Source organism: Typopeltis vanoorti, chromosome 26 (genome assembly GCF_054136105.1).
Source record: "Typopeltis vanoorti isolate ZY-2024b chromosome 26, IOZ_Tvanoo_1.0, whole genome shotgun sequence".
Lineage (NCBI taxonomy): Eukaryota > Metazoa > Arthropoda > Arachnida > Uropygi > Thelyphonidae > Typopeltis > Typopeltis vanoorti.
The window spans coordinates 19,154,296-19,171,319 of record NC_143574.1 but is presented as its reverse complement, the minus strand read 5'-3'; the positions used below and the strand labels follow the sequence as shown (position 1 = coordinate 19,171,319).

The 17,024-nt window shown below is 34.2% G+C and overlaps 1 protein-coding gene across 3 annotated transcripts in view; it reads left to right on the top strand.

Annotated features, from left to right (window-relative positions):
- LOC150092382 (cytosolic phospholipase A2-like) overlaps window positions 1-17,024 on the top strand; it is a 341,574-nt gene that overhangs the window by 272,097 nt on the left and 52,453 nt on the right. For all 3 annotated transcript variants that reach the window (XM_090415055.1, XM_090415056.1, XM_090415054.1), the window contains exon 16: window positions 5,553-5,734. In XM_090415055.1, the coding sequence (XP_090271181.1) occupies window positions 5,553-5,734 (182 nt within the window). The remainder of the gene's footprint in view (window positions 1-5,552; window positions 5,735-17,024) is intronic.

Genomic DNA, 17,024 nt, shown 5'->3' with positions numbered 1-17,024 from the left:
ATCCCTTCTTAACTGAAAATTTCATTCCAGGTCAAGACTGCATGATGATCACTTTCCTCACTCAGAGCAAATGTTGGTACCTTGGTTTCTTCCAAATTCTGTGATGCTGTCACCAGATCCAGCACTCTTGCACCTCAAGTCCCCTCCATTACATGTCATTTTAAGTGATTATCTTTTAACAGCTGTAAGTGATATTTCCTTCTCTCCCTATTACTGTTCCTCCTCCTCGTGGTCTCTGGCTCCATGGTCGAAGTCCCAAATAACTATCTGCCCTAAACTTATTGGGCTAATTTGATGATACATGCCATCTACATACTCTTTTTGCACCTCCTTAGCCTACAGTTGCAACCAACTACATATATTTCACCTTTGTGGCTTCTCTCTTACACTAGATGGTCTCTTGCTTGCTGAACTACTCTTTTTGGCTTCTCTTTTTCTTCTGCTTTCATTAGCATGTCAACTTATCCTGTTTCCTCTGGCCTCTCTGAACATATTATACCCATTGAATTCTATCCCTATGACTCTCTCATCCTCCATTAATCAAGTCTCACTAATGCTTATAACATTTGACCAAATTTTATCTAGTTAATGCTGAAAATTCCTTCCTTTTGTTGCAGATACTTTTGATTATTGTACATAAAATACGGTATTCCCTTCATCTCCCAATCTTCTCATGCCTTGTGTTGTCTATCCTACTCAATCTGAGAACCCAAAGAGCTACATTCAGCATCATTTGATCATTATTCCATTCACTCACCTCAAGGCTGACTGTGCACACTCACCCGGGTCCGCCCTCCTTTAGTTTCCCTTTAACTTTAGTTTAAGTTAAAGAGAAATTAAAGTTTCCCTTTAAAAAAGTAAAAATAAAGTAAGTAAAATAGTAAAAGTTTTTTAAAGTTTCCCTTTAAACTAAAATAAACTTTTAGTTTCCCTGACTCTTCTAAACTTTCACTGAACAACACTTTCTCAAGACACCCAACTCCAGGTCCATTCAAATGCACACATTAGCCTTATATAAGTCCTTTCATCCATCAGACTCATTCCACACATCCAGAATTTCTACACCATGCCTTCTGCACAACCTACACATTGACTCGTTTGTAAACATGGTCCTTCTTTTCAACATGCCTCTATCATACAATGGCAGGAGATTCACAGTCTTTACTCTCTCATTCTTTATGCCAGCAACTAACTCTTTCATATCTTCTCACATACCACACTTGTTGCCTGCCAGATCATTTGTACCTGCCAGTATAATCATATCTTTTCTGCATCCATTAGAATGCAATGGGTAGATATAGTATCACTGACATCCTTAATCTTTCTATGAGGGGACACAGTTTTGTCCCACTCTCTTCAAGTGCTCCTCTTATCCCCTCACAACTCTCTTCTTAGTCATACCACTCACTATGTGTTTCTCCAACCATTCTGTCACTATGTGTTTCTCCAACCATTTTGTGCTGTGTAGGACTCAATGTAAGTGCACTATCTCTTTCATTATTGCCTCATCATTCTCCTTATCTTCTACCTTTCCTTTCATACTATCACTTACACATCCTAATCTGCTTCCTTCACCTTACTTTCTGCAACAATCTCTCCAACATTCCCACATTCGTTTTCTTTACCTTTTGCTGCCACAGTTCTTATTCTTCCCAAACTTCTGGCACTTACTTTCTAAACAATTCCAACATTTGGGTTCACCAATTTTACTCTCTTTCTGCAAATATTTCTCCTTTGAAGTAAATATATTTCTCCCACCAACAACAAACAAAATCCTGCATCTTGAATGCTTTTTCAAGAAATAAAAGAAATTACATTCCTGAATATACAGCCATTTCCTTTTACTGTCTAACACCCATTATTGTCAAACTACTAAATAATGCCAACCAAAGCTTATAGGGATAATGTTATTCTAGAGAAAATTCACTGTGGAAAACCATCCACTATATCAAACTATTTTCCTGTGGTTACTATTGTCTGTAGTGAGAATTGATACTGTGACATGCTGCAAAACCAAACATAAAATCTTCCATAATTATATAGATGGGGACAGGATAAAGAAATAATTAATTTCTTTATCCTGCATTTAGCAGGAGAAAAAAAAAATAGAACTGAATTTTAAAAAGAAGAAAGCAACCACTTTTTTTCATGAGTTCTCCACCCCATGGATAACAATGCACAATGTCATGTGTTGCAATTGGTGATAGAAATGTGGACAGGTGACAATGGGAAGGATTAGAACATCTTCCATATTCACCAGATATCAGAACTTGTGACTTCGACTTTTTCCCCAAAATGAAAGAACCCCTCAGAGGTCTGTGGTTTTGTGATGTGCAAGAGATTCTTCGAGCAGCAGGTCACACTATCACTGATATTAACAGGCTAATGGTATCCAGTGGCTCCCACAAATTTGGAAACAGGTACAGAACATGGCAAGAGATTACATTGAAGGATATAATTATATAGATTGATAAATAAACTATTTTAGATTTTGGTCGTATGTTGTTACTACTTTATTTATAACCCTCATATAAATGAAGATTTTAAAAAAAAAAATAAAAACTTAAAAGGAATATATATGAAAAAATACCCAGAAAGGCAATGATCAGTTATAAACCAAACAGTCAAAGAAGCAGAGGCAGACCAATGAAATCCTGGGCCGAAAACAAAGCAGGCCACCTGACCTAGATTCGTGAAAGCAAGAAGAAGAAGTAATTCAGTAGATTCTAGTTAACTGGGACAACACGTCAGGACCAGAACATTTTGGCCCAATGAAGCAGCTGCCCTAATTATGCAAAGCTTCATGTTAATAGGTAAAAAGATATAAAAAGACAAACTAACATTTCACTGAGCAACAAATCATTTATTCAAATTAATTATAATAGTGATTATAATAATATGTACATATGTAAATTTCTCTCATCATCAGTATTTACAGAGAAAATGACCTGTTGTCCTTAAAATCCTTCGATGTAATCCTATTTAAAATCGTAACCCAGCTTCTTAGCTGGCTCCTCTGACTTCTTTTTTAACATTGGACCACTGACACACATTTTTTGTCCATTTTTAATGGAGAGCCACTGAGTGAGGGAATCCTCAATGTCAGAATCTTTACCTTCATGCTTCCATTTTTGAAATGTTCCGTTTTCCATGGCATATTCATTTTTCTCACAGTTTATCTTGCTGTTGCATCAAATGTGCAATCACAGATTTCAGTACTTCAGTTATCTCTGCCAGAAGACTGCCTGCTTCCATTTTTGAAATGTTCCCTGTTTTCCATGGCATAATCATTCTTCTCACAGTTTATCTTGCTGTTGATCAAATGTGCAATTACAGATTTCAGTACTTCAGTTATCTCTGCCAGAAGACAATGACTGGTATTGGGCGAATGGACTTTAATTTTGTCTAGTAAGGCAATTTTTTTGGCTAGTGACAAATCTTTATATGGTATCTTGGTAAGAGTCCAAAATTTTATAAAATTTAAATTTAAAACAAAATTATCCAAAAACAGAGCACTGAAAATTTTTTACATTTTTCTGATTAGGCAGTGACTCAACATGATAGATGACAAATACAGAGGCCAGTTAGAAACTGTTCTCCCTTAGACGGTAACATGCTGTATAACTAGAGTTGGTGAGAGAAGTGGTGAGTCATTTATATGCATCACCTAAAACATGTGGAACAAAGCCGATGAATCATTTAATAAGCTGTAATTTGGCACAGTATGACCTTTGCTCTCCTTGTGTCAATAATCCTTTAACCACTAACCATTTACAAGCAGTTAATACAGGGGGATAATCTTGACTGCTCCAGTCTCTTGTCCCAAATAAGCAAAGAAGAACTCTGACTATTTTCTTAATTTGGTTTTGTTTTTTAAAATTGTTCCCAAATAAACAGTTGCCCCAATTAACTACATTCTACAGTATATAAAATAAATAATGAAACCCTATAGTGTTTCATATGTGGATGTGATTTTTGTTCACTGCAGTATAATGTAGTGATCACCTCTGGCTTGTGGCTAGCTATATGAAGACTTCTGTGACAAAAGGATGTATATGGAATTACAAGTCTGGTGACTATGACAGGCTGGGAAGACAGTTTGGAGCTAAAGCATAGAATGAGGAGTTGAGAGGAAAGCGGAATGCTGCTTGAGAGCTGACAAAGAAATATTTAACAGCCTCGATGCATGAATGTATTCTGAAGGTCAAAAGGTTGAATAAAGTAGGTGTCAAATGGATGAATGAGGGGATTAAGCATTAAGAGTATGAAGAGCAAGCCAGGAGGTTGACTCAGTTGGTAAGGACAATAAAAGTGAAGTATGAGCAGAAATTAGCAAACAAGGCCAAGAAAAATCCTCAGAAATATTTTTGATATGTGGTAAGTAGAAAAAAGAAGGATTATAGTAAGATGATGTTAAAGGATGAAAGTGAGAGATTGGTAACAGCTACAGAAGACATAGTCAAGGTATTCAGTAAGAAGTTCATCAGGGTGTTTCATCCTCAGTGTGAAATCAGAAGCTCTAGTGTACAGAAAGGAATGAGAGAAGACTGAATGGTGAGTGAACAAGAGGTATATGAGGAGTTAAGTAAGCTAGATGTCAATAAGATAATAGGACTTGATGACATATTGCCATGTCTTAAGGGAATGTTTCAGGGAGTTAGCATCAGCCTTGACCTATCTGTTTAACAAGAGTCTTGCAACAGCATAAGTCCCAAAGGAGTGGAAGGAAGGAAGGTAAAATTGTTTCACCTCACAAATATTATGATAAGGCTTAAGGCCACAAATTATAGGCCAATCTGCATATCTGGAGTTGTAGTTAAGTTATTGGAGAGGTTAGCGAGAAATAGAATACAAAAGTAGGTTGATAATTCTTTGTGCTTGTCAGTGTGGGTTTGTTAAAGAGAGGTCACGTTTACCAACTTGCTTATGTACTATAACAAGTTGATGAATGTTTTGGACAAGGGAGATGAATATACAGTGGTATACTTAGATTTTGCAAAGACTTTTGATAGATTGTCACATCAAAAGTTGATACCTACACTAAAGCAGATAGGATTGGATGAAAGATTCATGAGTTGGATAGCAACTGACTCTCCGATCAGTATTAGCAAGTGTTATTGAAGTTGCAGTATCCTGGAAGAGGAAAGTCATTAGTGGTGTGCCACTGGAGGTGTGCATTGTTATTTAATTTGTATATTAATGATATTTGGATGGGTTTAATTGGTGATATAGAGATGTTTGCAAATGATGCAAAACTGGGGAGAGTGATGATGTATCAACCAGATGTTGTGGCCTTACATGTGTTAATTCTGTTAACACCTGTAAATTCATCTGTATTTTCAATAATGTAATTTACAGATTAATGGTCAATAACTAACTTTCATCTTTTAGATGACCCTGTATATTTAAGTATTTCTTTATGTTTAAATTAGATATTAAATTTAATAATATGTTAAATACGTATAATTATTAAAATTAACTGAATTATCAATCTTATAAAGAATAAGGATATTGGATGTTAATTAATTATTCTACTTCAATTATACACTTAGATCAGTTATTTAAAGGCTTAACTGAAGCTATTCCTACCCAATCTAAAACTCTGTATTTGGTTGATGGCGGTTTAACTTTCAACTTGCCCTTTCCATTGTTGTTACGACCTCAACGTGGAGTTGACATCTATCTAACTTTTGACTTCAGTAGTAGGGAAACAGATGATAGCCAGCCTTTTAAGGTAAGGATTATTTTTCAGTCTGTATTTCTATTGTGATCAGAACTATTGTATAAGTTGATTTACATTTTTTTTTTTTTTGATTATTTAAATATGAATTCCACCCGTGAAAGACTATAAACCTACTGTACATTAATAATATGTTGAATTAAGAATTACATAGTCAAGGAGTTCTGTTTTGGAGCCTAAGGGCCAAAACTATAAAAATAGGTAGAAACATATAGAAAACAAGTAAAACATTTTAGCTATTTAGGCACAGTTTTTAGTGAATATGGCAAATTAAATTTGGAAGTAGACAACAGAATAAGCAAAGCTGTTACAGTGGAAGTGAGCTGAATAAATTTATACAGAATGAGAAAAATTAGCCAAAACACTAAACTAGCAATATACAAGACAGTGTTCAAACCAGTTTTAAGTTATGGATCTAAGAGCTAAGTTAGAAATAAATTATTTGATCAAAGACTAGAGATCACAGATATAAGAGTTCTGAACAGATGGCATCAATGGCAGAATCATATTAAAAATGAAGATATTAGCAAGGAACTTAGCATTCAAGATTGTGTGAGCAGGGCTAATCTAAGGTGGTATGGTCACTTAAATAGAATAGGAGAGGAAAGACTTACAAATCAGGTGTTTAATGCCAAGATGGTAGGAAAAAAGATTGAGAGGAAGACCAAGGTCTAGGTGGATTGATTCAGTCAGAAGTGCCTTAGAAGAACAAAATGCTAGATATGACAATATTGGAATGCTGACAAGTAGACAAATTTGGAGGAAAATTGTTTATAGGAAATTGATAATAATGTAAACTTAATCATGTAATACTTCATAGTAGTCTGTACATCCCTTGAGGACACATATCAGAAAATTGTTGATGACAGCAACGACTATAATTATGTCTTGAGTGCTTCCATCAAAATTCATCTAATTTGTCATATTTACAGTGAATAGCATCCATTGAGTTATACACTTCAAACATCCAGTGTAATTGGCCAAACCTTTCCTTGCAGTACCATGATATACTCTGTTCATAAAGTTAAACAAGAAATAAAAGAGATGAAATCTGAAAAGAGGAAATGACATTTCAAGTGCTGGTCTGGAAGCTAAGGAGGCAACCCACCACCACTAGACTTATCTCATTATGGCTGCTAACCAACTTGAGGAAAATCATCTTACTTGAAAGTCTAAAAAAATTTCATTAGGTACCCTTTTTGGATAAAGGCCCAGAACTGAACAGGCTACTGAAAACAGATAAATGAAAAAAATCATAACTACTACTAGGAATGATCAGAACATAACACAAAGAAGAATTAAATGTAGAACTAAAGAAGGCAAGAGTTGATTTGGCAATGATACCTGAAACAAAAAAAAAAAAAAAAGAAAGAAAGAAATTAAGAGAAACCAAAGAATCAGAACATTATATTTCAAATATATTGTGGCACTGGGAGAGAAGAGAGAGCTAGAGCAGAATTAATTATATGGATAAAGAAAAGATTAGAAAGAAACTATACAAAGTTATAACTATAGGAGTAAAAAATTACTAGAAACAAGAACAGCAAAAAAAAATGATCTGTCAATTATAAAAACATATGTCCAGTAAAAGATGAAGACAGTAAATAATTTTATTAGTTCTTACAGGGATACATTAGATAAAATAAATTCAAATGATGTTATTTTAATAGGAGGCAACTTAAGTGCAAAAACAGGTAATGAATCAGTGCCATCCATGATGGAAAATTGTGAAGAAAATTGTTTTAATGAAAATGGAAAAAGATTAACAGACAGCAACTTAAAAATAACAAATAGTTTTTATTAGATATAAAGATGCCCATAAATTTATCTGGACAGCTAGAGATAGATCAAATATCGGTGTTGACTATTCAAACTAGTACTAAACTAGAAAAATTAATATATAATATAAGAGTTTACAGAAATTACAATATTGATTCAGATCATCATTTAGTAAAGTTTTAACAATGCTGCCAAATTGAATAAAGAAAAGCAAATTTTTTTTTTTTCTTTTTTATGTGACTCCCACTCACGAAAGGTTGTGAACCTATAGCACATTAGTACCATGAATGGATGAAGCATTTCTTTTTCTTTAATGGGGCAGTGGACTCACACTAGGTGATGAAATTCATTTCTCAACTAAAGATAATCACAAAGATCTATGCCCTTAGTGGGATTCAAACCCACAGAACCCACTTTGCTAATCAGACCAGCAAATAATAATGAACATGTATATAAAATAAATCTATTATTACAAATAGAAGACAGAATGTATATTAAGAAAACATAAATAAATACTTAAAATAAAACATAATGGAAAAAAAGTAAAAGAAGAATGGAAACAAATGACACCAATTATGCATAGAGTAGCAGAAAAAAAGTTCTAGGGAAAAAAATAAAAATAGATATGAAAATGTTGACTTCAATATTGAATCATGAAATCGAGAATACACTGCTTGGAAAGAAGTCAACAAACACCATAGTGTGAGGAACAAACAGCCATGCCACCATCTTAATAAGATGTAGGACCTCTTTTTGCTGCAATGACTGCAGCAATCATACGAAGCATATTTTCCACAAGTGTATGACAGCAATAAATGATTCTGAGAGGTATCTGAACATTCAGGACCATGCAATTCTTCCTACTTTGTGGTGTTTCTACAGAACTGACCACTGTCTCTTTGAGCAAGACAATGATCCATGTCATAAGGCTGCTGCTGATGTAACAGTGTGGTTTGTGGACATGAATGTCACCACACTTGACTGGCCAATGTTTGTGGCACCACAAACATAGTTCCACGGCCAAACCAGCAAAAACAGGACCATAGCATTACTGACACTTCCGAATTTCATAATTTATGCACTCTGGTGAGACATTCACTAGGCATCCATCACACTTCCACCCATCCATCTGCTTGGAAAAGGATATAGCGTGATTTGTCACTTCATAACACAGCTTTCCAAGCTTCCACATCCCACTACAGCACTTGCAGTTGATTCCCTGCTCTTCCATCTCAATATGGTATCAATGACTGTTGACCTGGAATAACCCAATTTGTCAACAATTTGCCAAACAGATTGACCTGCAACATGGCATCTTATCACAATGCCTCTTTCAAACTCCTTCAGTCCCCTTCTTGCAGCCATTTCACCCAGACACAGTTGCACTGATTTGAGAGCATCATATTCCTCCAATTTATACCAATTACAAACACATTACATGGCGTGATGCACCTTGCTCATTAGAGTGTACATTGACTTAAGCAGTGTATAATTTTAAAAAAAAAAAAAACAGCATGTATTAAATGACTTACCTCAAGAATACTGGAGGATGAAATAGAACATAAGATAAAAATAGCAATAGCAAAAAGAGACAAGAGAACTTCACAGAGAAAGTGAGATGATTATATTAGTAAATTATGAGTTTATAATAATCAATCCATTCTTAGTTATGTATCTCTCCAGTATCTATTATTTCTTCTGTTTCTTTCTATATTTCTTTCCTAATTTACTAATATAATCATTTCACTTTCTCTGTGAAGTTCTCTTGTCACTTTTTGCTATTGCTATTTTGCATCACTAACTTCCTATCTACAATTTTCTTCCAAATCTATCTTTTACCTGTCAAGAATCCAATATTATCAGATCTTATATTTCTGTCTTCTAAGGCACTTTTTACTGTATCAGTCCACCTATAGCTTGATCTTCCTCTTTGTATTTTTCCTGCAAACCTGGCAAAGAACACTTGTTTTGCTAATCTTTCCTCTCCTATTCTGTTTGAGTGACCATACCACCTGAGATTAGCTCTGCTAATGCATTCCTGGATGCTGACAATATATCAAGTTCTTTCCTAATATCCTCATTTTTAATACGATATTGCCATTGACGCCATCTGTTCATGCCCCTAATCTTTCTCAGGATTCTAATATCTGTGGTGTCTAGTCTTTGATCAAGTATTTTACTTCTAACCCAGTTCTCAGATCCATGAGTTAAAATTGGTTTAAACGCTGTCTTGTATACAGCTAATTTAGTGTTTTGGCTAATTTCTCTCTTATTCCATATAAATGTATTCAGTTGACTTCCAGCCATACCAGGTTTGTTGATTCTGTTGTCTATTTTCATATTTAATTTACCATCTTTACTAAAAATTGTGCCTAAGCAATTGAAATGTTTTACTTGTTCTATAGGTTCTCCATTCACAATGCAATTGATATTTTCAATGTTTCTGCCTATTTTCATTGTCTTTGTCTTGTTATTGCTGAACTTCATACCATATCTATTATAACGGTTATTCAATTTAGCCAGGAAATCTTGCAGACTTGTACCAGATTTACTAGAAATATAACATCATTCACATAAAGTAAAGAGCTGACATTAGCATCTCCAATTTTGATATCAGGTTTAATCCCACTTTCCTTCATAATGTGATCTATACAGATAATGAATAACAGAGGGGGATAACGTACATCCTTGTCTGACACCAGATTTAACATTAAACCATCTTCCTGTACTTCCTTCAATTCTAACTGCTGACTTACAACTGAAATGAAGACTAAGTATTGTTTGGTACAAAATGCCAAATTGACACCCTAACTGTAGTGTTTTGAATAGCTTTTCTCTTGGCATCTTGTCATATGCCTTGAAATATTTTATTGTCATATGAAACCTAAATAGAGATCTTTATTATATTCCCATGATTTCTCAACTATTTGTCATAAAGTGAAAATCTGATCCTGACAGTCTCTATTTGCCCTGAATCCAGCTTGTTCTTCACCAAGCGTCCCTTCTACAATTCTTTTCAACCGTTTCTCAAGTATATTTGCATAAATCTTACCAGGAACACTCAATAGAGAAATACCTCTGTAATTTTCACATTCAGTTTTATTTCCCTATTTGTATATGGATACTATGAGAGCTCTATTCCAGTCATCTGGAATTTGTCCCTCTGTCTAGCCTTCTGAACTATGCAGTGCAGCCACTGTAAGACTGTTATACCTCCATACTTGAGCATTTCTGGTCAAATATCATCTACTCCAGCTACCTTTCTACATTTCAGACTTTTGATGGCTTTTTCTACTTCAAGTATGAATATGTATTCCTGATTGCTTGTCTATTGAGTGTTTTTTTTGCCACTGTGCTATCATCACTGCTTGTTTCATTTAGCAATTTTTCAAAGTAATTACTCCATACATCTTCAGTTTTCATGTCACCTTTTACAGCATTATAAACTTTTATTACTAATTTATTATAAATTTTAATATGGAAATAAACAGTCATGCATAGGGGAAAAAACAAATTTTTTTTTGAAAAAAGTGCACTTTTGAGATCTCCAAAAGATTACACCCCTTTTCAAAATATCCTTATCATAATCATATTCCTGGTATGTATCATGGAAAAGTAAAAGTTTACATTAACTTCCAATTGATAATTTTCCTCCAAATAAGTCTGCTATCTATGAAACTCCAATATTGTCAGATCTATTATTTTTTCTTCTCATACAATCCTGAATGCTAACAAGGTCCTTCCTAATATTATTCGTCATTTTTAATATAATACTGCCATTGATGCCATCTGTTCATTCCCCAAATTTTTTTCAGAACTCTCATATCTATGGTCTCTAGTCTTTCACCAACTTTCAGATCTGAGTTAAATCTGGTTTGAATACTGTCTTGTATACAGTTAGTTTAGTGTTTTAACTTTTATTCCACATACAGTTGACCCTTGAAGAATGCGGGTTTGAACTGTGGGTCCATTTATACGTAGTTTTTTTTTTTTTGAATAAATATGTTAGAAAAATTTTTTAAGATTTGCAACAATTTGAAAAAAACTCACAGACGAACTGTGCAGCTTAGAAATATTGAAAAAAACTACAAAAAGTTAGGTATGTCATGAATGCATAAAATATATGTAGATACTAGTCTATTTTATCATTTACTACCATAAAATATACACAAATCTATTATAAAAAGTTAAACTTTATTAAAACTTACACATACAAGCACTTACAGACCATACATGGCACCATTTGCAGTCAAGAGAAATGTAAACAAATTTGTTAATTACTTAAATTAATTATTATAAAATAAAAATTTTATAATGATTCATTAGTGTATAGGCTAGGCTACTGCAAAGCAATTGCACTAGGCTACCATGAATCGTTATATCTGTAAATAAATAGGAATAATTTATTTTTCACATTATCTTTTCATTTTTGATGTCTATTGTTAGTAATATGTATAACATGTACAGTGTTTTGTATCATATAAGACAATATTGATATATGTACTGACAGGCATACAATTCATCTTGTAAACAGATGACGTTAACATACAGTATCAATAATTACAGTACAGTATTGTAAATGTATTTTCACTTCCTTATGATTTTCTTTAATAACATTTTCTTTTCTCTAGGTTACTTTATTATAAGAATATATTATATAATCCATATAGCATACAAAATATGCGTTAGTTGACTGTTTATGTTATCGGTAAGGCTTCCGATCCTTGAACAACACGGAGGATAGGTGTCCTAACCCTGCGTTGTTCAAGGATCAACTGTACATTTATTCATTTGTTTCCATACCACATATCAGATTTGCTTGTTCAGTTGTGAATTTTTATATCTCATTTGCTGTCTTTGCTAAAACTGTTCCTAAATAGTTGAAATGTTTTACTTGTTCTTTAGGCTCTCCATTTTGGATACAGCTGATGTTTTCAATGTTCTTCCTGCCTATTGTCATAGTCTGTTTTTTTTTAAACTAGTTTTCATGCTAAATTTGTTACAGCAGTTGTTCAGTTTAGCTAAGAAATCCTGCAGACTTATACTGGATTTATTTAGGAGTGTAACATCATCTGCATAAAGTAAAGAGCTGGGATTAATATCTCTAATTTTCATATCAGGTTTGATGCCGCTTTCCTTCATAATGTGATCCATATAGATAATGAATAAAATTGGAAATAATGTGCATTTTGTCTCACCTGATTTAATATCAAACCATTTTCCAATACCTCCTTCAATTCTGACTGCTGACATCAATATAATGTCCCATTTACACCATATAATTATAGCATTTGAAACAGCTTTTCTCATGGTTCCTTGCTACATGAATAAAATTTATAAAATTTAGATACACATCATTGTTGCATTTCCATGATTTCTCAAATATTTGTCTTAAATTGAAAATATGATCCTAACCATTCCTATTTGTCCTGAAACAACTTGTTTCTTCCACAGTTTTTCTTAGTCTTTTTCAGGTACTTACATACACATTACCTAGAATACTCAATAGGGAAATTTCTATAATTCCCTCATTCAGTTTTATTTCCTTTCTGTTATAAATAGGTCCTATGAGAGAGAGCTTCTCTAGTCTTCTGAATTATATACTGTAGCCAGTGCAAAGCTTTTATGCATCCATATTTGAGTATTTCTGGTTGAATATCATCTATTCAGCTGCCTTTTCACACTTCAAGTTTTTGATGGGATTTTTTCCCTACTTCAAGTATTGATATGATTTCATTAACTTCATTCCTCTTGCATATTTTCAATCAGTGTTCTCCCGCTTCTTGCTTCATTCAACAATATTTCAAAATAATTACTCGAAGACATCTACAATATATTTATCTTCAGTTTTCATGTTCAGCTTTATCATCTCTTATTTCTTTTACAGTAAAATTTACTTGTTAGAATCTTTTGATATGCTTTTCTCTTTTCCTTGACAGCTCTTTGACTCTGCAAGTCTACCCTGGAGTCCTGATTTTTCTATCCTTGCAATTACAACTTCACCACATGCTTCCCTGGTTGAGTCAGTCAATGTTTTCTTTAAAGTCTGTCACTGAATCTCCAAGGTTTGATACTTTTTTTTTTTCAAACTCTTTCCTTTTTTTTCTTGAATACGATTTGTATATTTCACTCTTCAGTTCACCTCTGAAAGCTGCTCAACTTTTGATTCATTTTTATTCATTTTTACCTAGTAAAAAACTTTTGTACATATTTTTCTTTTCAATATGAAATTCATTTCTACCCTGTGCAAAACTAAATGATGATGATCACTTCCTATGCTCTTGTGCACATCTTTATGTTGGAACATGGTATTGGTAATGACTAGTTCATATCCAAAGAGAAATTCACTAGGTACTTACCATTATTATTAGCTTTACTGTTTTCTCAAAACATTTCTATATGTCTGGTATTTATTTCCTACACTGCTATTTAGATTGCCAACAGGGACCAACTTTTTTCCTTTATGTCAGCTGCCTCCTCTAATAATTTGAAAAATTCTTCCACTTCTTCCTTAGCAGAGCCTTCTTTGGAACAGTAGGCATAAACAAGTTTCATTGTTCAATTCTCCATTTTGATGCTTGCACAGATCACTCTGCTGCCTGCCATTCAAGAAGATTATCCTTAAGCTGCTGTTGAATATTATAGTTATTCTTTCCTTTCCCTAATATAATGTCTTGTATTTGTTATTTAGAAGAATCTCATCTGTTTTTTTCTTCTTTGTTTGTAACATTAATTATGTCAACCTGACATTTCTCTAATTATTCTATTAGTTCCACCTCTTTTCCATTGATACTTTCTCATATTGTTGATGCCTATCTTGAATTCTGCTGATGCTGAATTTGAGTTTGTTCTAGTAGCTGAGTTTTTTATTGTTTGTCTGGTTTCCTGACAAAAATACTAGGGGATCTTGTTTAACTAGATGACACTCCAACTGACATGAAATTCCATCATGTCATACATTATATTGGTCTGGTGTAAGCCATTAAGAATACAATTCAGTCTGCCAAATCCCAAATTGCTAGTCCATCCTTCTTCAGCATTTAGGTAGATACCTACTAATTTGATGCACCACAAAAAAAAGTGCGGATTGAACAATATTTCAGAAGTCCCTATCGGTTTCCCATATTCCAAACTTTGATGATTTCTGGTTTTCCAGCTTTGATTCTGAAGTGACCCTCATTATGTATTATTATTGTTTTAATATCTCCCATCTCATTTTCCTTTTTCCCTCTTTTACCGCGGTGTTGAGGGTTAGTTAATCATCGGACCTCAAACCGTTCACAGGATAAGGTGGTCAGCCCTATGCCCTGGTGTATCCTATGTCTGTAATGTTGAGTTCCCAAGGCCAGTTTTCCTGCTTTGTGGGATGAAAAACCCCAGGATAAACAAGAAAAAAACCCTACTGTCCATGCCCAAGACCAGCTAACTTGGCTATGGCTGACGAAGATCCTTCAGCAAGTCAAGTCACTAATGGGAGTCGAACCTAGGACACTCCTTCCCCAGGCATATGGTTGCGAAGTGCACAGCCACTAACTAGGCTATTGTTTTAATATTTTTATTATTATTTTTTTATTTTTATTACAGTAACCTCCATGGAGCCAGTAGACTCATTGTGGGAGGCCCACTGAACCAGCAAATGTCTGTCATATGAAACTTTGACATCATTTGTACTTCCTGCATTCACAATGCACTCTGACAATACATTACACTTACCAACAACTTTCCATGTAAATAATCTACACCTTACACTCTTTTTCACTACATCTTTATACAACTTCCAGGGATGGCTTCTAGTTTTTCCCATCTTGCCATCCACTCTTTTTATAATTCCATCTGCATTAATCTTTTACAATCCCTTAACTAACTTGAAGGTCTCAATCATATCAAATCTTTTCCTCCTATCAAACTACATTCTGTCACCTGCTCTGCATAACCAACACTTCTGAGTCCTGACATCACTGTGGTCATTTATCTTTGAATCCTCTTTAGTGTTTCCACATCACAATGAAAATTTAGACAACCAAATCTGAGCATAATAGTCCATTTGTAGTCTGACCAATGCCTTATATAGAGGCACCACTACCTCCTTATCCCTACATGTCAATGTACTTTTTATCATACAGTCTATGCAACAACACTTGCAATATACCCTCGGAACTTTAGTCCGGCATCTACTATCCTCCCCCCCGAGATCCCAAATCTCATCCACTTCCTGAAGCACAGCTCCACCAATATAGTATGTGGCCTTATATCTCTGGACTCCAAAGTGTAGCACCTTGCATTTATTAATATTAAAACTACAACTCCTACTCGTTTGTCAAAGCTAAAAGCCTATTCAAATCTTCCTTGTAGAGAATTACCATCAGCAGTACTCCTGATAACTGTACCTAACATTACATCATTAGCATACATTTGAAGATCCCCAGTCAATCCATATGAAATATTATTAACAAATAATTTAATTTAAACAGTAGGGCCCAAGAGCAGAGAGCTGAGGCATGCCACTGGTCGCCTTCCTTTTCTGAGACACTGCTCCATCATACACAACTTGCTGATATCGTTCAGAAGCCATCTTCAATCCCATCTTCTGCAGCTTATATGCCAATCTGTCATGTGATAATCTACAAATGCCTTTGCAAAGTCCAAGTAATACATATTTCATAATGATTATGAAATCATAATATGATTACAGTAATACATCTCCTAGGAGCTCCGTTTTACATTATGAGAAAATATTAAGGATAGTGATGGAGCTTGCTCCACCTTTGCTCTGAGTTGACCTAGTGTTGTACTACCCAGGTGTTGACTTATGCTTGGACTCACTGATAGTTCTTCGGCATGAAACTCTTAGATTTCAATAGATTTCGATCTCCGAGTTTCGTATCCGGCTTTAAAATAATGAAGGATTTTTATTATCCCCTTAACTTAATTCTTCACAGAAATCTTTCAATCAGTTCTTGAATGACATTTAGCTTTGAGCTGTGTAAGTGAAGCATCTGTCTGATTTCTTTTTTTTTACACTTAAAAACCTGTTAACACTGAATTTACAGCCACTATCATTTGATCACAGTTCCATTCTGATCAAATCATTTTGTAATTGCCCTGTCTGTCTTTGCAATATCAACAAGCAATTGAACACCTCCAGTCAGGTCCTTCCCAAAATCATTAATGTATAGATTAAAAACAAAGGTCCAAGGACTGATCCCTAGGATACACTACTGGTCACCTTAAATCAGATTCACACTCCTTGCATTACCACTTTCTGATACCTGTCCATCAGTCAAACTATGTCTATGGAAAACTTTATGAAAGCAGTTATTTCTGTTTACTTTGAATCATTGGCACTTTAGCTTTCATTCAACAGATCAACATAATGTGCTCTGTATCTACTGTCACACTTCTTTCCTCATAATATTTAGGGATCGATCTTTGTGAATTCCTGAAAAATGTGAGCATTACTTTCCTCTTGAAGGTTGTGATTTAAATTTTTCATTTGCAGTGGATT